Raw genomic sequence first — 17,048 nt, forward strand, 5'->3', positions numbered from 1 at the left:
CGTTATGTGCAGTGTTCATATATGTTTATAGTACTATTATCGGAGAGTGGTTGGCATTTGGTACTGGTGTGGGGCGTAAAATAGTGAATTTACACCCCTCACTTCTAACGGCACTGCCCGTCCTGTGAAAGTTCCACAAAGTCATGAAACCTACATCACTGCAAAGCTGAAGGTTAGTACTTTCTAATGGTACCTTATTTTTTGCTCTAGCTTTATTCTGTGCAGTTATTAAGGTTTAAAAGTTTGTTTACATTTGGCTGGAACCCCCGCGGGAGAGGCCAGTCGGGGCAAAACAATGCCCGCGGTTAAAGGGTTAACAATGCCCTCAGCTGGACCTCTCGTGTCACATCACTTGCAAAAACCGCCTCAAAGAAGCTTGGATTATAGTACAGACTCCGTAACTTCATTGATGAGCAGTTAGCTATAATTTATAAGAGTCACGTGCGCTCGCAACGAGAATATTGCTCACCCTTGTGGAATGGATGTGGAGAGGTTGCACTAAAACTAGACAAAATTCAAAGCAAAGCTGTTGGAATTATTAATAATCCTGCTATTATAAATAAACTACCTCCACTACAAGTAAGAAGGAATGTTGCCTCCCTTGCATTATTTTACAAATACTTTTATGGCAAATGCTCAGACGAAGTTGTGTCCATTGTGCCACCTCTCCATGCTTTCCCTCATGCTACATGGGCATATGGTAGTGCTCATGACTGGAATGTGTCACAGCCATATTGCAGAACTTCTGCTTATCAGAATTCTTTTATTCCCCGAACTGCATCTCCCTTCCCCGGAGTTGTTTCCCCCCAGACTTCAACCTACAGCTGCTCAAGTTCAACTGTTACAGATTTTTTATGAACAGAGGATGCCAGTAATCTGGTGTATGGATTATTTTTGTTTTCTTCATTTGTTTTTCCTCTGTCCTATTTAAAAAAAAAAAAAAAAAAAAAAAAAATCCCAGCCTATTTCAGCTGCACGAACTAGATTCTGGAGTGATATGAACATGTTTCAGCACAAGTCATGCATCAGATAATGGACACAGCTGACATGTATCTTCAGTTAGCTGAACATAGAAATTCAGTTCGATGTTAGGAAGCACAGTACTGTACACACAGTTGCTGAACACTACCAGCATATTAAGGTTTTGCACACCTGTGATAAAGTAGTGTCCATCCATTTTGAATTATTTTTCTCAACAAATAAAGCGAAAATTCCTTGCATGCCCTTAACTAAATTACAAGAAGTACGAGGTCTGTTTGGAAAGTATCCGATCTTTGGGTCTAAAAAAAAAAATAGCTAACCTGTTGAGCTAGTACACTAATCCACCTCAAAGTGGGCCCCTTCTGACTTGACACACGTAGCCCAGTGTTTTTTCCACAACCTGAAACATTTTTCAAAGTCAGTTTTCAGCATCTCCTGCAGGTTCTTCACCACATTCGTCATAATCTTTTCTCTCATCTCAAATAGGGAACCTTCAGTGGAGTTCTGAGCTTGGGGAATAACCCAAAAGTTGAACGAAGCCATATCTGGAAAGTAGGGAGCCTGCTGGACCTGCGAGATGTTGTGCTTGGTCAAAAATTCTTGAATCAGTTGAGAAGAATAGGCAGGGACACTGTCATGGTGCAGCATCCAAGTTGCTGCTTTCCAAAGGTCTGGTCTCTTCCATCAAACTGCGTCAAGAGGACAACAGACAGCATCAAGGTAGTAATGCCTGTTGACAGTCTGGCCTTCTGGTGCGTATTCATGATGCTCAACATCGTGGTACAGTAGTTGAAAAACTGTCAACATGCAAGTGTGTTTCACCATGCTGCAGACTTGTCATCCAGTTTTTGGCTGGGGCGACCCTGCATGCTTCCTCTGGGAAAACTGTGCTTTGGTTTCTGGGTCATACCCAAACACCCAAGACTCATCTCCAGTTATAACAGTCTTCAGGAAGTCTGGATTGTGATTTACACACTCCAACATGTCTAGCAATGTTCTTCCAAGAGGAGAGATCACGACGAATGCAACGAAGCACCTGCTGGAGATACCGAAAACTGACTTTGAAAAATGTTTCAGGCAGTGGAAAGAATGCTGGGCTCCATGTGTCAAGGCAGAAGGGGCCTACTTTGATGGAGGATTTGTGTCCTAGTTCAACAGGTTAGCTATTTATTATTTTAGAGCCTAACACCAGATACTTTCGGAACAGACCTCGTGCCTTGCTTCACTCATGATGGAGAAAAGTCGATACTTTATCTCGACACTGCAAGTTAAGTACTTGCAAGTATAAGGGATCAATCCCGACACAACATATCACAGATATAGGAGATAGATCCCCCAATGAAGGGTGAGAATGTTTACCTTTAACTCCTGTAATGCTCCAGCAGAACCAGGCACAACTGGAAAAAAAAGAAAAAACAAAAAAGTGTCATGCCTCAGAAAGTTCTTACAGTACATCCCTTTTTCTACCTCTTGGCAAAATGTGACAGGCATGTAGTGGAAACGAATATCAAAACACAAATGAAAACTCATAAAAAATATGAAACACACATTGTAAATGATTAAAACAACAATAAACAAGCAATGAAAAAATACACTGAAACACTGATTTTAAAATACATTTTTAAAAATTAACTAAAAATGCACAAAAATAAAGAACATTATTAAAGGAAAATTATTAAAACAACAATAATTAGGTCAGGCACTAAAACCTGTATGCAGCACTTCTTGCTGTCACCATAAAAATTATATTCAGCTTAGAATTTTTCAAACATAAGGTACTTGGATATAGCCTAAGCTGAATGTAATCCTTTGGAGGCAGCTAGTTTATCAATGAAAAATACTTCATCATAATCATGGGGTTATGAGACACAGATATTGTAATAGTTCAGCCATCTAATTTACACTGATTCATCTCTCTGCATACAAAGTACAGTACATTGCACGGACCTGAATGGTAAGGAAAAGGATAAGGCTGGGAGGAAAATGTTACTAAAGAATATATGTGGGGGAGTGAAGTCTGAGAACTCAAATTACAATATATACAAAGAGACAAGGGAACTAGAAAAAGGAGGATGCCAGGAGAAAGTCTGGAAAATAAAGCTAGAGAACTGTAAAACACACACAAAGAGGCAAGGGACAATTAAGACCGAGAACCCGAGAAGAAATCAAATATACTTTAGGAAAAAACAATCCTCTTAATTATGACAGAGCCTACAAAGGACAGGTACTGGTGTGCAATTGGTACCACATAATCCAGTAAAACCTGTTTCACGATTGAACTACCAGTGACTAATGTGGCAAACTCACTGGTTTTGCCCAGTGAGGAGGGTGACCAGCCCTCTAGCAGGATGAAAAACAAGACCTGTCAATGAGTGGATGAACAAATGCCCACCTAGTAAGGTAGGTGGAGCTTGTTAGCTTTGGTTGACAGTCCACCTGGAGTGCCAAGCCTGGTGCTCAGAGATCCCAGGCCCCTGTTCATAAGCCAATGGCAAGTCCTCTCTCAACTTGGGGTTTGCACCCTGTCCACATATAAAACCTATCATGGCTATGAAAATTAAGAGGGAGAAGGGATCAGTGTAAGCTGATCTCAACTTACCCTAACCCAGGTCTTTTGCCAGAGGAAAGGCAAAGAAAAGGGCTGCAAAACTCATGGCTTGCACAAGCTGACTGTTCCTGTCCAGAGCTACCTGGGCAGGGGGGTGGGGAGGGAACAGTCAGTGTCTGTAGGCTTGCATGGAGGGACCTCCATGCATTGAGTTACACCATGAGTGAGCTATGTTGTGTGGCAGCATTTGCCCTGATTGAGTGGTGAGTAAAGGAAGTAGAAGACTATAACAGTGATAAGTCTGGGAAAATCAGAATGAATGATGATGTAGAGATGGTTGCAGGGTGGAGGGAATACTATAATAACAAGGCAAAAGCTGGATACTGGAAGGGCTAAAATGATATGTTGGGAGAAGGAAAGAGGAAGAGGTAATGGAAGACCACATTATGAATAGGTAAAAATATCACCTTAAATGTCAGGACCAACTTGCCTAGCCCCAGGCTCCTACACTCCTCATGGGGCAATGCAGGATTGGATGATGGATGGATTAAAAAGTTGACGTAAAAACTGAAACTGTAAATGTTGACAAGATATGCCATGTGGTGCAGAGATGGAGACTATGCCAGAAGACTTGACAAAGGCAGCTGTTGTATCACAATATAATGGGAAGGTTATCCTCCAAACTCTATATTTTTCTTCATTCTCTTTACTGATTTCAGTGCCCAGCTTTCACACTCGTCACAATCCCCCTTTCTATCATTGTAGCTTTCTTGTGCATCTTCATTTTCTTTTTTCCCTTTTATATACCCCAACATCAGTATACATTAGGTAAGAGTTAACATTGAAATGAATCAACTAAATTTATTACTCTTGAGACATAACATTGCTTACATCACACATTTCCAGCCAGTAATGGTGACTGACAAGCTTAATGTTTAATTAATATCACCAACTCTATCACATGCCACATAAGAACCTTATACTGATTCCCTGTGTACTCTACACATCAAAGCAGCAACCAAGAGACTGAGAAACTATTACAAAGGGAGTGATCATGACATCAAGATAATATAATACTGGATTATAAAAATAATAGTATAATACATCAATGGAAAATAAATACAATAAAAAGGGGGCATACTTTCACCTCTTGGCTGAATGAGAGGGTCACCAGCTATATTGCACACAGCCTCCAGAATAATCCAGAATAATACGAAAGGCAAAAAGAGAATGATGACACTGACACTGCTCTTCATTCTACTCCTTCAGATGTTTGCTAACAAGACAGTTTTACTAATCTCACCCTCAAAACACAACAATGATAATTTAAATCAGAAAAAATAACTGATAATTTAAAACTACAATATAGTACTTGCATTATCATCACAAGCAATTATGGTAATGTTAAGCCTACATTAATATAAACAGGTGAAAATAAATGCTTCCTTGACCACCTTAGTATAATTTTTTTTTTTTCTAATTACTGCCAGATGATTATTCACGTGGGGGAGCCCTCAGAGAGGAGGTTGGGCTAATGATGACCCAATAAAAAATTTGGCCCTAATAAAAACTACATAAATTCCAATCTCCCAGGGATATTTATGTATTCCCTGCAATGTGAAGAATGTGTCAGCAGCCTTGGGCATGTAAGACAAAGTTAGCACATAAGGACACTGTACAAGGAATGCCAAAAGATCAAACAAACACAACTTATGCTGATGATACAAATGTAACTATACTACGGATATAACTGGTTACATTTTTTCATTAATCTTGGATATACCAGCACTGTATTTAGAAATACAATATTTAGTACAATGGGGACCAGAAAATGATGTTAGTATTAAGACAAGTGTTGAAATAAAGATGACTATTCTACAAAGTATGCTTATGAAAATTATTATGAGAGCTAGATGAGATGACTCAATAGTTACAGCACCTGAGTTCCACGCAGCCTCATACCTCACAGAACACAGGAAAAGGAAATGGGGGAAATTATATACAGGTTCTTTTTGCCTCTGATTAAACCCCAAAGAAGGTCTGAGTGCTTAATTCTAGTAACCAACTCCTTTTAAACATGGCAAATTGAAGCTGGACAACATTTTCTGAACTCACCAGCACTGTACAGTACATCAGTTTATCATAAACAATGTAATTTTATACTGTATACTAATCCAGGCTTTTAAGCCTACACAGGACAAAACAATGTGAAGGCATATTTTCTTCACTGTCTGCTCTGCCATGCAGCACAAAATGAATGAGATCTTTTTTGACAATATAAGTTTGCTAATGGTCATATAACTGGCAGCACTAAAGTCAGCTTTGGACACAATGATAAAGTGGCCAGCATTAATATAAAATGATTGCTCACCTAACTAAACAAACTTAAAGCAAAATAAAAAATGTAAATAGTACCAAAACCTTACTCAGCACCACAATCATAATAATGGAACACTAACATTAGACACTGTAAATAACTGATAATGTTGAAAGGAGCCAAGCTAGCCTAAGAGATGACATGATACAATGAAATAATATATAAAGAACATGAAAATAACATTACTACAGTACAGTACACTAAAATCAGCATCATATTCTACTGTCAGCTGGTCATAGGTCTTGCATTTATTTTTTACACTGAGGCCACCTCTAACTCCTTCACGACAATAATATCATTTCTATGTTAATATAACAACGGCCAGATGGCTTCAATCAGCTTCAAAATGAACTTTGACAGTTCTTTGCAAGAACCAGTCTTTTCCATTTAATTATGACTCTAATCTATGATTATATTTGGGTTATGAGGACCCTCTCAGTCAAGGTCACCAGAAAAGGAAAATATCTTAGTTACATTTTAAACTGTTTGTAATTAAGGTTCAAATTACACAAAACATAAACTCTGCATAGATGTCCATGCAACACCTAGCTTAAAGATATATGTACTATTCCCTCCAACTGACTGGAGTTATTTTACAGTTTTATACTGAAAGCCACAACTTTCATAAGGATGATGTCAATTTCCTAAACAATTAAGAGACTAAGCAATTAGTGCCATCAACTTGGCAGTCATTATGCAAATTTCATTCAAATAATGTATATCAAACTAATGGAACAAATGCAACCAAATCTGGGCATGTATATTCAGACACTGACACTGTTATCATTTTTAACAGCAGTTCCCAAATCACAGATCACTTATACTGCTGGAAGTTTAGAAAAGTTGACATCTTACTTCACCTAAATATGACTGCCATAAACAAAATGGAAGAAGTGAGAATGAAGTACTGCATTACCCAAATTATATTTAAAATGTGCATAGCATATTCAGGTAATTTTGAATCTTTTTTTTTTTTAATACGTAAATATTTATAGTATATGACAATTATCTTACTAGCTCTAAGTGATAATAATACACTGGGTGCAAGAGTAGAAAACTGCTTAGCACATTTAAAGCCTGGTACATGGCTGTACAATATTGTCTAATATTTTACTGGTAAAGAATGACAAACAGTTAATGCTAAAAAATAAATGTCATTTACCTGAACATCTTTTATATGTGACTAAGACACACACTTAACCATGACAAACTGTTAATGCTAAAAATTATGTGTCATTTACCTAAACATCTTTTATATGTAACTGAGAGACACACTTAACGTAAGACTTGAAATTCAATTGTATTTTTCAGGAAAAGCTTGCAATTTCCTATTTTCCAATCACTGTAATGAATGCCACCTAGAACATATTCTGTAACAATGGAATTTCATTGTGTTGACAATAGGTGCTTGGTTGTTTCAAGTAAAAGAAAAGCAGAAAAACATACCACTCTCTTTATATGAGAATGTAATAAATCCAGGAATCTATTACTGACAATTTGATTCACTTGATATATAAGCACAAGACAGATTACTGATCAAATGAAAAGAAACCTAGACTACTGAGCCATCACATTCAAGTGAAAGCCTCCAGAAGTGCAGATGTGCAGATGGCGCAGCCAGGGTAAATTGCATGACTAGCTGGGCTGGTCAAGGAGCCAAGAAGGGACATCTACAGCAGACGCTCAGATCTGAAGATGTTGATATCAGTCTCATGTGGAAGAAAAAAACTGACTCTTGAAGTGGGAAGTATGGTAAAATTACAAGTATGCCACATATCAACTTGGGACAGCACCAGTGTGAAGCAGAAGTCAAACTACACTTTTTGATATTCATGCACTACACTTGCTTGGCCATTTCTAATGGCAACCCTGTTAATTCACGTTGCTGCCAAAAACAAAAATGTGAATGCATCTGTCCCATGAAGAGGAGATCGATTATGGTTTGCAAACTTTTTTTTTTTTTTTTTTTTTTTTTTTTTTTTTCCAAAAAAAAAAAAAAAAAAAAAAAATCAGGTTTAAGTAGTGTAATAGCATTTATTTTTAAATGTTGCCTCATCAGCTGGGTCTTCAGTCTGATAATATCAAACCCTAAGCTCTTTTCAGTTTTGAGCTATAGTTAACGAAACAAGTTTCTAAATTATCCAAACCATCCATACCGGCGGTGAAGGTTCAGACAGAAGGGTGAGATGGTTCGGCCACATGTATTACTTGGCACATTCTTAAAATTGTGTGACTTCGACAAGCTAAAAAACAAAATTTATCAGTTCAAAGACATTTTATTTTCCTAAAGTACAAAATTAAATTTCAGAATCCAAATGAACCTCTTTATACTTGTTAAAAAATATTATTTTGAATCCAAAATAAGCTTCACCAGAATTATGGATAATTAAATTAGCTTCTTACTTTCTGCTTTAAAATGATCATAATTGACTCCATGTCTGTCTGTCTGTCTGTCTGTCTGTCAGTCGGTCGGTCGGTCAGTCTGTTGGTCTGTCTGTCTGTCTGTCTGTCTGTCTGTCTCTCTCTCTCTCTCTCTCTCTCTCTCTCTCTCAGGCATAAATCTGACTCCAGCATCCAAAATAATCTCTTCAAGATTTTTTGAACATATTTTGTTTAAACTGCGATTAAATTCATCAACACTATGGATAACTGACTTAACCTCTCACGCTGCTTAAAATGATGCATAATTGGGCTCATTCTCTCTCTCTCTCTCTCTCTGGAATACTGACTTCACTTCTCACTTATAGGCCTCTATTATTTCAGATTGCAAAAGAACTTAATCTCTCATTTTATCTATTTATTTTCCAATTTCTGACTGACAGGCTGATTTAAGACCTTTTAACACATATTGTAGCCAGAGATAGTTCAGACACTGAAAAACCTCAACTGTCTGAATCATCCCAAACCTACATAATGAATTGAGGGGATCCTCAAATTTTTCAAGAGTTTAACATTCTTTTTTGATAGCAATACCTTCTACAGGCAACACAGATTCATCATAATAATGCATAAGTCACTGCTTGACACATTCATGGAGGTAGAGCTCACAATATACACTCAAATTATGACATTGGAGGTGCAAAAAAGCATGAAATATGACCTGCATCGAAAAGTGTGGTGTTTGTAGGCTGCAGGTTCCGTGCAGCAGAAGCAAACTCTTGCACTTTCGCCCAAGACCTCGTGGCCCTATCTTTCTCAGGAAATGCACTGTCTGAACCATCCCACTGCCCGAACCATCACCGCTTTCCCCTATCAACTGCCATAACTCTGCTACAGGCTGAAACTCTTCCACATTCAAATGTGGCATACTGTTAATTATGAGCAGACAACAGATGAAAACTTTATACAAAAACAAAAAGCTAGCGAATAGAACATACAGTCTTTATGGCTCAGAGAAAAGTATTATGAGTGAATTGTTAAAATATCATAATGGATGGCACTGGAGAAAGTGGCAACACTTAAGTTGCAGAATTTGTTACATATCAGGCACATCTAAACTATCAATTGTCTATAGTACTAGTAATTGTACACTACAGACTGATGTTACTCCAATATCTAATTATGGAAACCATCTGTGGATGGCAAAACTGATACATTACCAATCACAGACACATTCCTATACATGACTAGTTTATGTAGAATCTGTATTTGTGCATGTTTTCACTCACAGCCATTGCACCTGTTGCTCTGAAACTGAAGCTGAAGGAGCACAACACAAGCATCAATTAAATATCAAGCATCAAATTATCATTCAGGGGGATATAAGTGGGAGGATGCTGTAGGAAAGCTCTCTCTTCACACACATCTTCATAAGTACATGAATGCATCTCTTTTTCAGTGCCAATTCCAGAACATCAATAAGAAAAACTACAAACTGTTTTTTCATTCATTCATCATCCAATCCTAAGTTGGCCCATGAGGAGCATAAGAGCCCAGGGCTAGGCAAGTTGGTCCTGACATTTAAGATGAGAGTGATCAGTCTCACTCATCCCTGAGTGGCATTATGTGTGCAATAAACCCCAACCACCCCTTGGATATAAACCTTCACTGGCCCAATCTGATTGGAGCACCTTAATTACCCACTAAACCACCAGGTGCCATAATTTGGTTTTATGGTTACCACCCAGCATAGTAAGTGGCTTCCTGGCGTACAGGAGACCATTTGCCTTGTCACTTAGTGTAGAGTCACCAACAGGCAGAAGGAAGAGAAAAGAATGAAGCAAAGAAAGACAGAAGAGGGAGTGTAAAGTCACCCATAGGCAGAAGGACAAGGAAAGAATGACGGAAAGAAAGACAAAAGAGGATGGAAGGAAAGAAGGATGGAGGAAAGGAAAGAGCAGACACCTGAGAGCAGCATTAAATTAAGTGAGTGGATGGTGAGTGCCCCCACTTACCACATACTACAAATTGTATCCCTGTCAAATTGGCACATGTCACTGCAAAGTCCCCCAGCAATCATGGATCTACTACATCATTTTTTTCTTTTTTCTTTTTTTTTTAACATGTCCTACTCTGGGCAAAGGCTTCAGGGTCTATTTCCAAGTGCCAGTAGTCCTCCTTTAGACCCAATAGTCCTCCTACATATCCATGTCACCACTTTGGCACTAACACCCACCATCCATACTGAATACTTGCTAGGGCTGTCTCATACAGGACTGGTGTAATGGTATTAGTGGGGGTACTTTTATGACATGTTGGCAGGTCATCTGGTAGATCAGGAAAGTCTGCCTTTTAAGAAATTCAAATCCTTAAACTGTTCCCTGCCCCAGCCGGGATTCGAACCTGGGTCCATTAGGACTGCAGGCCGCCTCTCTACCGATTCTGCCGCCGCCTCCCTTACTTCCAGTCAAATTCAATAATTTTATAGTTTATCTGGATTAGTTTTAAGGTGTCAAGCTGTTTTAACCAAGAAAAACATTCTTGATCAATTCATTCAGGGGAGGTAAAACTAACTTGCAGTATTAGTAGCTGTCAACCCAGTCGACAGCAAGAAACAAATGCAACAGCCTAACAACAACCTCTGGTGGGAACTGAGGGACATTCATGCATTCAGACAAGTCCTCCATCCAGATGAACTGGTGCCACTACAGGAAAGCATCCCTCTCCAGAAATAAATAAATATATATACAGTATATATATAATGTGGTAGGTGGGGGCGCTCACCATCCACTCACTCAATTTCGTGATGCCCTCGGGTATCCACCCTTTCCTCTTCTCCATCCTTCTTTCCTTCCATCCTCTCCTGTCTTTCTTTCCTTCATTCTTTCCTCGTCCTTCTGCCTACGGGTAACTTTACATTCCCTCTTCTGTCTTTCTTTCCTTCATTCTTTCCTCTTTCTTCTGCCTGTGGGTGACTCTACAATGAGTGACAAGCCAAATGGTTTCCTGCACACCAGGAAACCATTTACTATGCTGGGTGGTAACTATATAACCAGATTTTGGCGCCTGATGGTTTAGTGGGTAATTATGGTGCTCCAATCGGATTGAGCCGGTGAAGGATTATATCCAAGGGGTGGTTGGGGTTTACTGCTCACGTAATGCCACTAAGGGATAAGTGAGGCTGGTCACTCTTATCTTAAATGTCAGGACCAACTTGCCTAGCCCCGGGCTCCTACGCTCCTCAGGGGGCAACATAGGATTGGATGAAGATGATACATATATATATCTTATATATACAGGCATACCCCAGTTTAACGATGTAGTTGGTTAGGTAAAACCCCATCGTTAGGTGGGGTATCGTATATCGGGGTACTTTTAACATGTACAATATTTCAATGTGGACCGTTTACCATCTTTGGGTTTCCCCCCAAACCAAGCCCAAAACCCACCCAAATGAGCCCAAAAACAAGTTTAAAGCCAATCTAAATGGCCTTACAGCTGTCAAGAAAGATAACCTATGCCTAACACCTGTAAATAACTCAATTAAACCAACAAATAAAATCTGAAAATCGTCAAATATAAGTCTGGAAAATATCAAGCTTAGTAAACTGTACCCCAACATGACAATGTCCACTCCACCTATGACTAAAACACATTAATCCAAGTCTAAAAACAGTTTATAAATCAACCTAAACACACAATTTTGGTCTAAAATGTCATCAAAACCAGTAAAAAAGAATCGAAGCCCATCATTAAACCAGGGTTTGGCCATCGTTAGGCGGGGTATGGTGGTATTTCTACCCCCACCGTTAAGCCGGGGTATCGCATCTAGGGGTATCGTATCTCAAGGTATTACTGTATACAAATATATATATATATATATATATATATATATATATATATATATATATCTATCTATCTATCTATCTATTGCCAGACCCCTCAATCCCGTTTGGGGTGGCCACAAACAAATCGCCTCCAAGTCGCCCTGTCCCCCGCCATTTCACTGCCCTGCTCCCAACTCACACCCCCCTCTCTCATATACCTCTCCACCCCATCCATCCATCTCATTCTCGGCCTCCCCCTCCCTCTTCCCCCCTCCACCTCACTCACATACACTCTCTTCGTCAGTCTTTCACCCTCCATCCTCTCCACATGGCCAAACCACCTCAGTGTGTTCCTCATAACGCTTCCTATCACATCCACATCAACACCACAACGCTCCTTTATATCCTCATTCGTCAGCCTGTCTCTCCACGTGACTCCACAGACTCCTCTTAAATAACTCATTTCCACTGCTCTCTCTTGACTTGTGTCCTTCCAACAATGTCCAAGCTTCACTTCCGTACGTTAGAGTTGGTATCACAATATTGTCATGTAGTAACTTTTTCACTTCCATGCTCACTTCCCTGTTTCTTATCACTGCTTTCAAAGAACCAGCAACCTTTCTTCCCTGCTGTACCCTTTCAAGCACTTCACCCTCCAAACCTCCATCCTTACTCATCACACTACCCAAGTACTTAAACGTACTCACATTTTCCAATTCCTCACCCTCCAACCTCGCGTACATTCACTACCTTCACCTCTCTCAAAGACCATCACTTTACTCTTCTCTACATTCACCTTTAGATTCCGTTTCTTACACACTCTCTCAAACTCATCCACCAAGCCTTGCAGCTCCCCTTTGTCTTCACTCAACAACACAGTATCATCTGCAAACAACAGTACAGGGAGTTTCCAAACACTATCCTCTCTCACCAGGGCCACTCCAACATCCACTACCCTACCTTGTACCTCTTTTATTACCCCATCCATGTACAGATTGAACAACCATGGAGACATGACACATCCCTGTTTCAACCCAACTTTCAAAGAGAAAAATTCACTTAGTTCACCATCCACACGCACTGCAGCCTTCGCACCATCGTACATACTCTTCACAGCATTCAACAACTTCCCATTTACTCCATATATTCTTAACACTTTCCACAATCCTTGTCTATCCACCCTGTCATATATTATATATATATATATATATATATATATCATCATCATCATCATCTGGACCTCCTTTCCCACCCTAGGGAAGGGTGAGGAGTAGCAATGTTCTGACAAACCAAATTTGCCCAATCAAGTGGGCCACGCTTCCATTCACTCATCATTCAAGCCCCCAGAATCCTGGCTCTATTGCATACGTTAAAACGTTAAAAACATTCACCATGTTCTGTAGCTTCATATAAACGTATCTGACTGAGACAATCTGGATGCTGCCACGTTAAAAAGAGGTACCAAATCCCTAATCATGCACTTCTTCAAACAACATTCATCCAGCCACCTCGATCTCTTGTCAGTTCCCTAGCCTCACCGACTTCCAAACCTCTCTTCCTCACACACTCATCCACCATATCTCTCCACCTTCTCCTTGGCCTACCATGCCTCCTCCCTCCTTCAAATTCACTCAGGTATACCTTTTTCACCTCTCTATCGTTAGCCATTCTCTCCACATGACCATACCATCTCAGCACACTCTCTTGGATTCTGGTGTCCACTGACTTCCTCACTCTACATCTTTCATGAATCACATTACTTCATATCCTATCCACCCTCTGTACTCCACATACATTCCTCAGCGCCCCATCTCCGTTGCTCTTACTCCTGACTTTTCATTTTCAAACCACACCATAGTCTCACATCTATATGTTAAAGTTGGCACTAACACTCCTTCATGTAAGCCTCATGCAGCTGCAACACTCAAGCCTCTGTTTCTCATCAAGGCCTTCACTGCACCAGCTACCTTTCTTCCTTGTGTTACTCTACTTTCAACTTCTTCTGCACATTTTCCTCTCTTTTCTATTACTGTACCCAGGTGCTTGAACTCTCACCAATTCCAGTTTCTCTCCATTCACTGTAACATCGCACTGGGAGTCACCTTCTCTCTCAATAAGCATCACTTTACTCTTTTCTGTATTTATTCTCAAGGCACGACGCTCATAGACATCAGCAAAACTCTGCACTAGCCTACCAAGTTCTTGTCTGGTATTTGCAAGCAGTACTGCATCATCAGCATACAACAAATTTGAGATATTCCATCCATCACCATTCATTGCCAATGCCATCCCTCTCTCCATTACTTGTGTTTTTACTTCTCTCATCACCCCCATCCATATATATATTGAACAACCATGGGGACATCACACAACCTTGTCACACGCCCACACCGATCGTGAACCATTCACTTAGATGCCCATTAACCCATACACATGCATCAGTACCATCACAAAAACTCTTGACAGCACCAGATTACCATCTACACCATACATGTGCAAAACTTTCCACAATCCCTTTCTGTCCACTTTGTCGTATGCTTTTCCCAGATCCGTGAATGCCATAAACACCTTATGGTCCTTCTCAAAAGACTTCCCTGCTATCTGTCTCACTGCAAATATTTGATCCACACATCCCCTGCCATTCCTAAAGCCACCCTGTTCATCACTCACTAGGACTTCTCAGATCTCACTTACTTTATAATAATTCTTCCATATACCTTCCCTACCACACTCAAACTTATGCCACGATAATTCTTGCACTCACTTCGCTCACCTTTATTTTGTACAGGGGTACAATCACAGCCTTTTTTCACTCTGCAAGCACAGTTTCACTCATCCATGCCTTCTTACATATCTCCAACAAGAACTTCATTCCACTCTCTCCACTATACTTAAGCATCTCTGCATACACCTCATCAACCCCAGCTGCTTTCCCATTTTTCAACCGCTTCACAGCACTCTTCACCAGGGCAAGTGTCACGTCTCCTGGCACTGCATTCCTTCTCTATTCCCATTCATCAGGCTTTCAAAATATTCTTTCCATCTGGTCCTTATTTCATCCCCATGGGTTTATAATCTACTACCTATGTGTATATATATATATATATATATATATATATACTGTATATATATATATATATAAACAGTATATATATATACAGTAACCTCTCAACTAACATGAGTTTAAACAGCGCGTTTTTGTTTTAACACGAGCAAATATTTAAGGAGATATGTTTAACTAACAAGGGTTTCTCGATTTAATGCGACTCTACACATACATGATGTTTTCAAATTAGCCGTGCGCGCCTTGGACAGTCCCGAGCTGATAGACCGTCTCGGGGACGGTTTAATTTATTCAGTTGAAAAAAACTGTATATGTATATATATATATATATATATTGTATCTGTTTCATTATGGTAAATTGAGTCTTTACATATCAGGACAGCAGAGCGAGGAGGGGGAGGTGGGGGAGGGCTGGAGGTGGGGAAGCGGGGTGAGGAGGGACAGCAGCAGAAGACGAGTGATGCGTAGATGAAGTGATGCTGTGTGTTGTCACTGCTTGTGACCTACTTACCGTAATGAAAATGTTGCTTTTACTGTATTGTTTCTATGACCTACTAATGCATTAATAATGTTGAGGAACTTACACAATGCCATGAAGGAAGCAAAACTGAAAGAAAATCCACGTAAAAAACGAAAACAGTACTGTATGTATTTGGGCAGAAGTAAACAACACTTTGGCCCAACTAGGGCTCAAATGTTGTTAACTTCTCCCCAAATATACTGTTTTTGTTTTTACGTGGATTTTCTTTCTAATTAATATAGTTGCTTTTATGTTTAGAGTGGTATAACTTCCCAAATGGGTAGACTTCCCAGAGTCCAGGAACGTAACCCCCAACACTACCATTGTTCCTTACAGGACAATTATGTTTAAATAATGCCTTTTAAGATAACGCGACCTCTCCAGGAACATAACCCTCGCATTATTTGACTGTAGCACCAGTCGAGCAGGGCAGTACTCCCGAGGTGGATGGAAAGCTGATGACAGGGAGTGCTGGAGCTCCCGTTTCATCAGCCCTCAGGACTAGTTCCTGACCATCCCCCTTTGCTGAACTTTTTCAGTGTCTCAGTTACACAGAGAGTAGGCCAGCATGCTCTCCAGTACAAATTTCTCTATCTATCTTCACCAAACTACATGCACAGTACACACTACACTTCCTATTCAAAATTTACCAAAATGGCGTCAATTCACCTAGCCTCGGAGTCCCCAGGGGGGGGGACCATAAATGCCCCCGCCATCTGCCCCTCTCCCGGTGACGACTCGAGGTGCCTGGAACCACTGTCTGACTCTCTTCTTCTTCATTTCTGCAACATTCGCGGCCTTTCATCTAACTTTCGCTCTGTTGAGCACCACCTCTCCTCCTCTAAACCTCACCTTCTTTTTCTAACGGAGACTCAGCTGTCTGAGGCAACTGACAGCAAACCCTTTTCTGTATCCTCCTACTTTCTCTATACTCATTTCAAAGCCAAAGGTGGCTGTTGTGTATACATACGCAACGACTTATCTTGCTCTCGTGTTCCTGAACTTGATTCTTCTGAATTCTCCACTCTCTGGCTTCGGCTTTCCTGTCATTCTCTGACTAAATATATCTGTGCTGTTTACTTATCCCCTAATTCTACTGACTATCAAAAATTCTTCGACTATCTTACTTCTACGATGGAACACATTCTGTCCATTTCTCCTTTCTCTGAAATCTCCATTCTTGGAGATTTCAATGTTCACCACCACCTTTGGCTCTCCTCTCCTTTCACGGATCCACCTGGTGAACAAGCCTACATCTTTTCTATCCTTAATGACCTAGAGCAGCTTGTACAGCACCCTACCCGTATCCCTGACCGCCTTGGAGAGAGCTCCAACATACTTGACCTCTTCCT

At 40.1% G+C, this 17,048-nt stretch overlaps 1 protein-coding gene across 4 annotated transcripts in view; it reads right to left on the bottom strand.

The window, feature by feature from the left end:
* Positions 1-6,503: 6,503 nt before the first annotated feature.
* LOC145403535 (uncharacterized) overlaps positions 6,504-17,048 on the bottom strand; it is a 29,615-nt gene continuing 19,070 nt past the window's right edge. For all 4 annotated transcript variants that reach the window (XM_080275205.1, XM_080275204.1, XM_080275203.1 and 1 more), the window contains 2 exons: positions 7,182-7,595; positions 6,504-7,101 (listed from right to left, as the gene is read on the bottom strand). In XM_080275205.1, coding sequence (XP_080131331.1) covers positions 7,577-7,595 — 19 coding nt within the window. In that variant the 3' untranslated portion in view covers positions 6,504-7,101; positions 7,182-7,576. The remainder of the gene's footprint in view (positions 7,102-7,181; positions 7,596-17,048) is intronic.

Source organism: Coenobita brevimanus, chromosome 61, assembly GCF_032717465.1.
Source record: "Coenobita brevimanus isolate Jiangsu-jjx chromosome 61, ASM3271746v2, whole genome shotgun sequence".
Classification (NCBI taxonomy): Eukaryota; Metazoa; Arthropoda; class Malacostraca; order Decapoda; family Coenobitidae; genus Coenobita; species Coenobita brevimanus.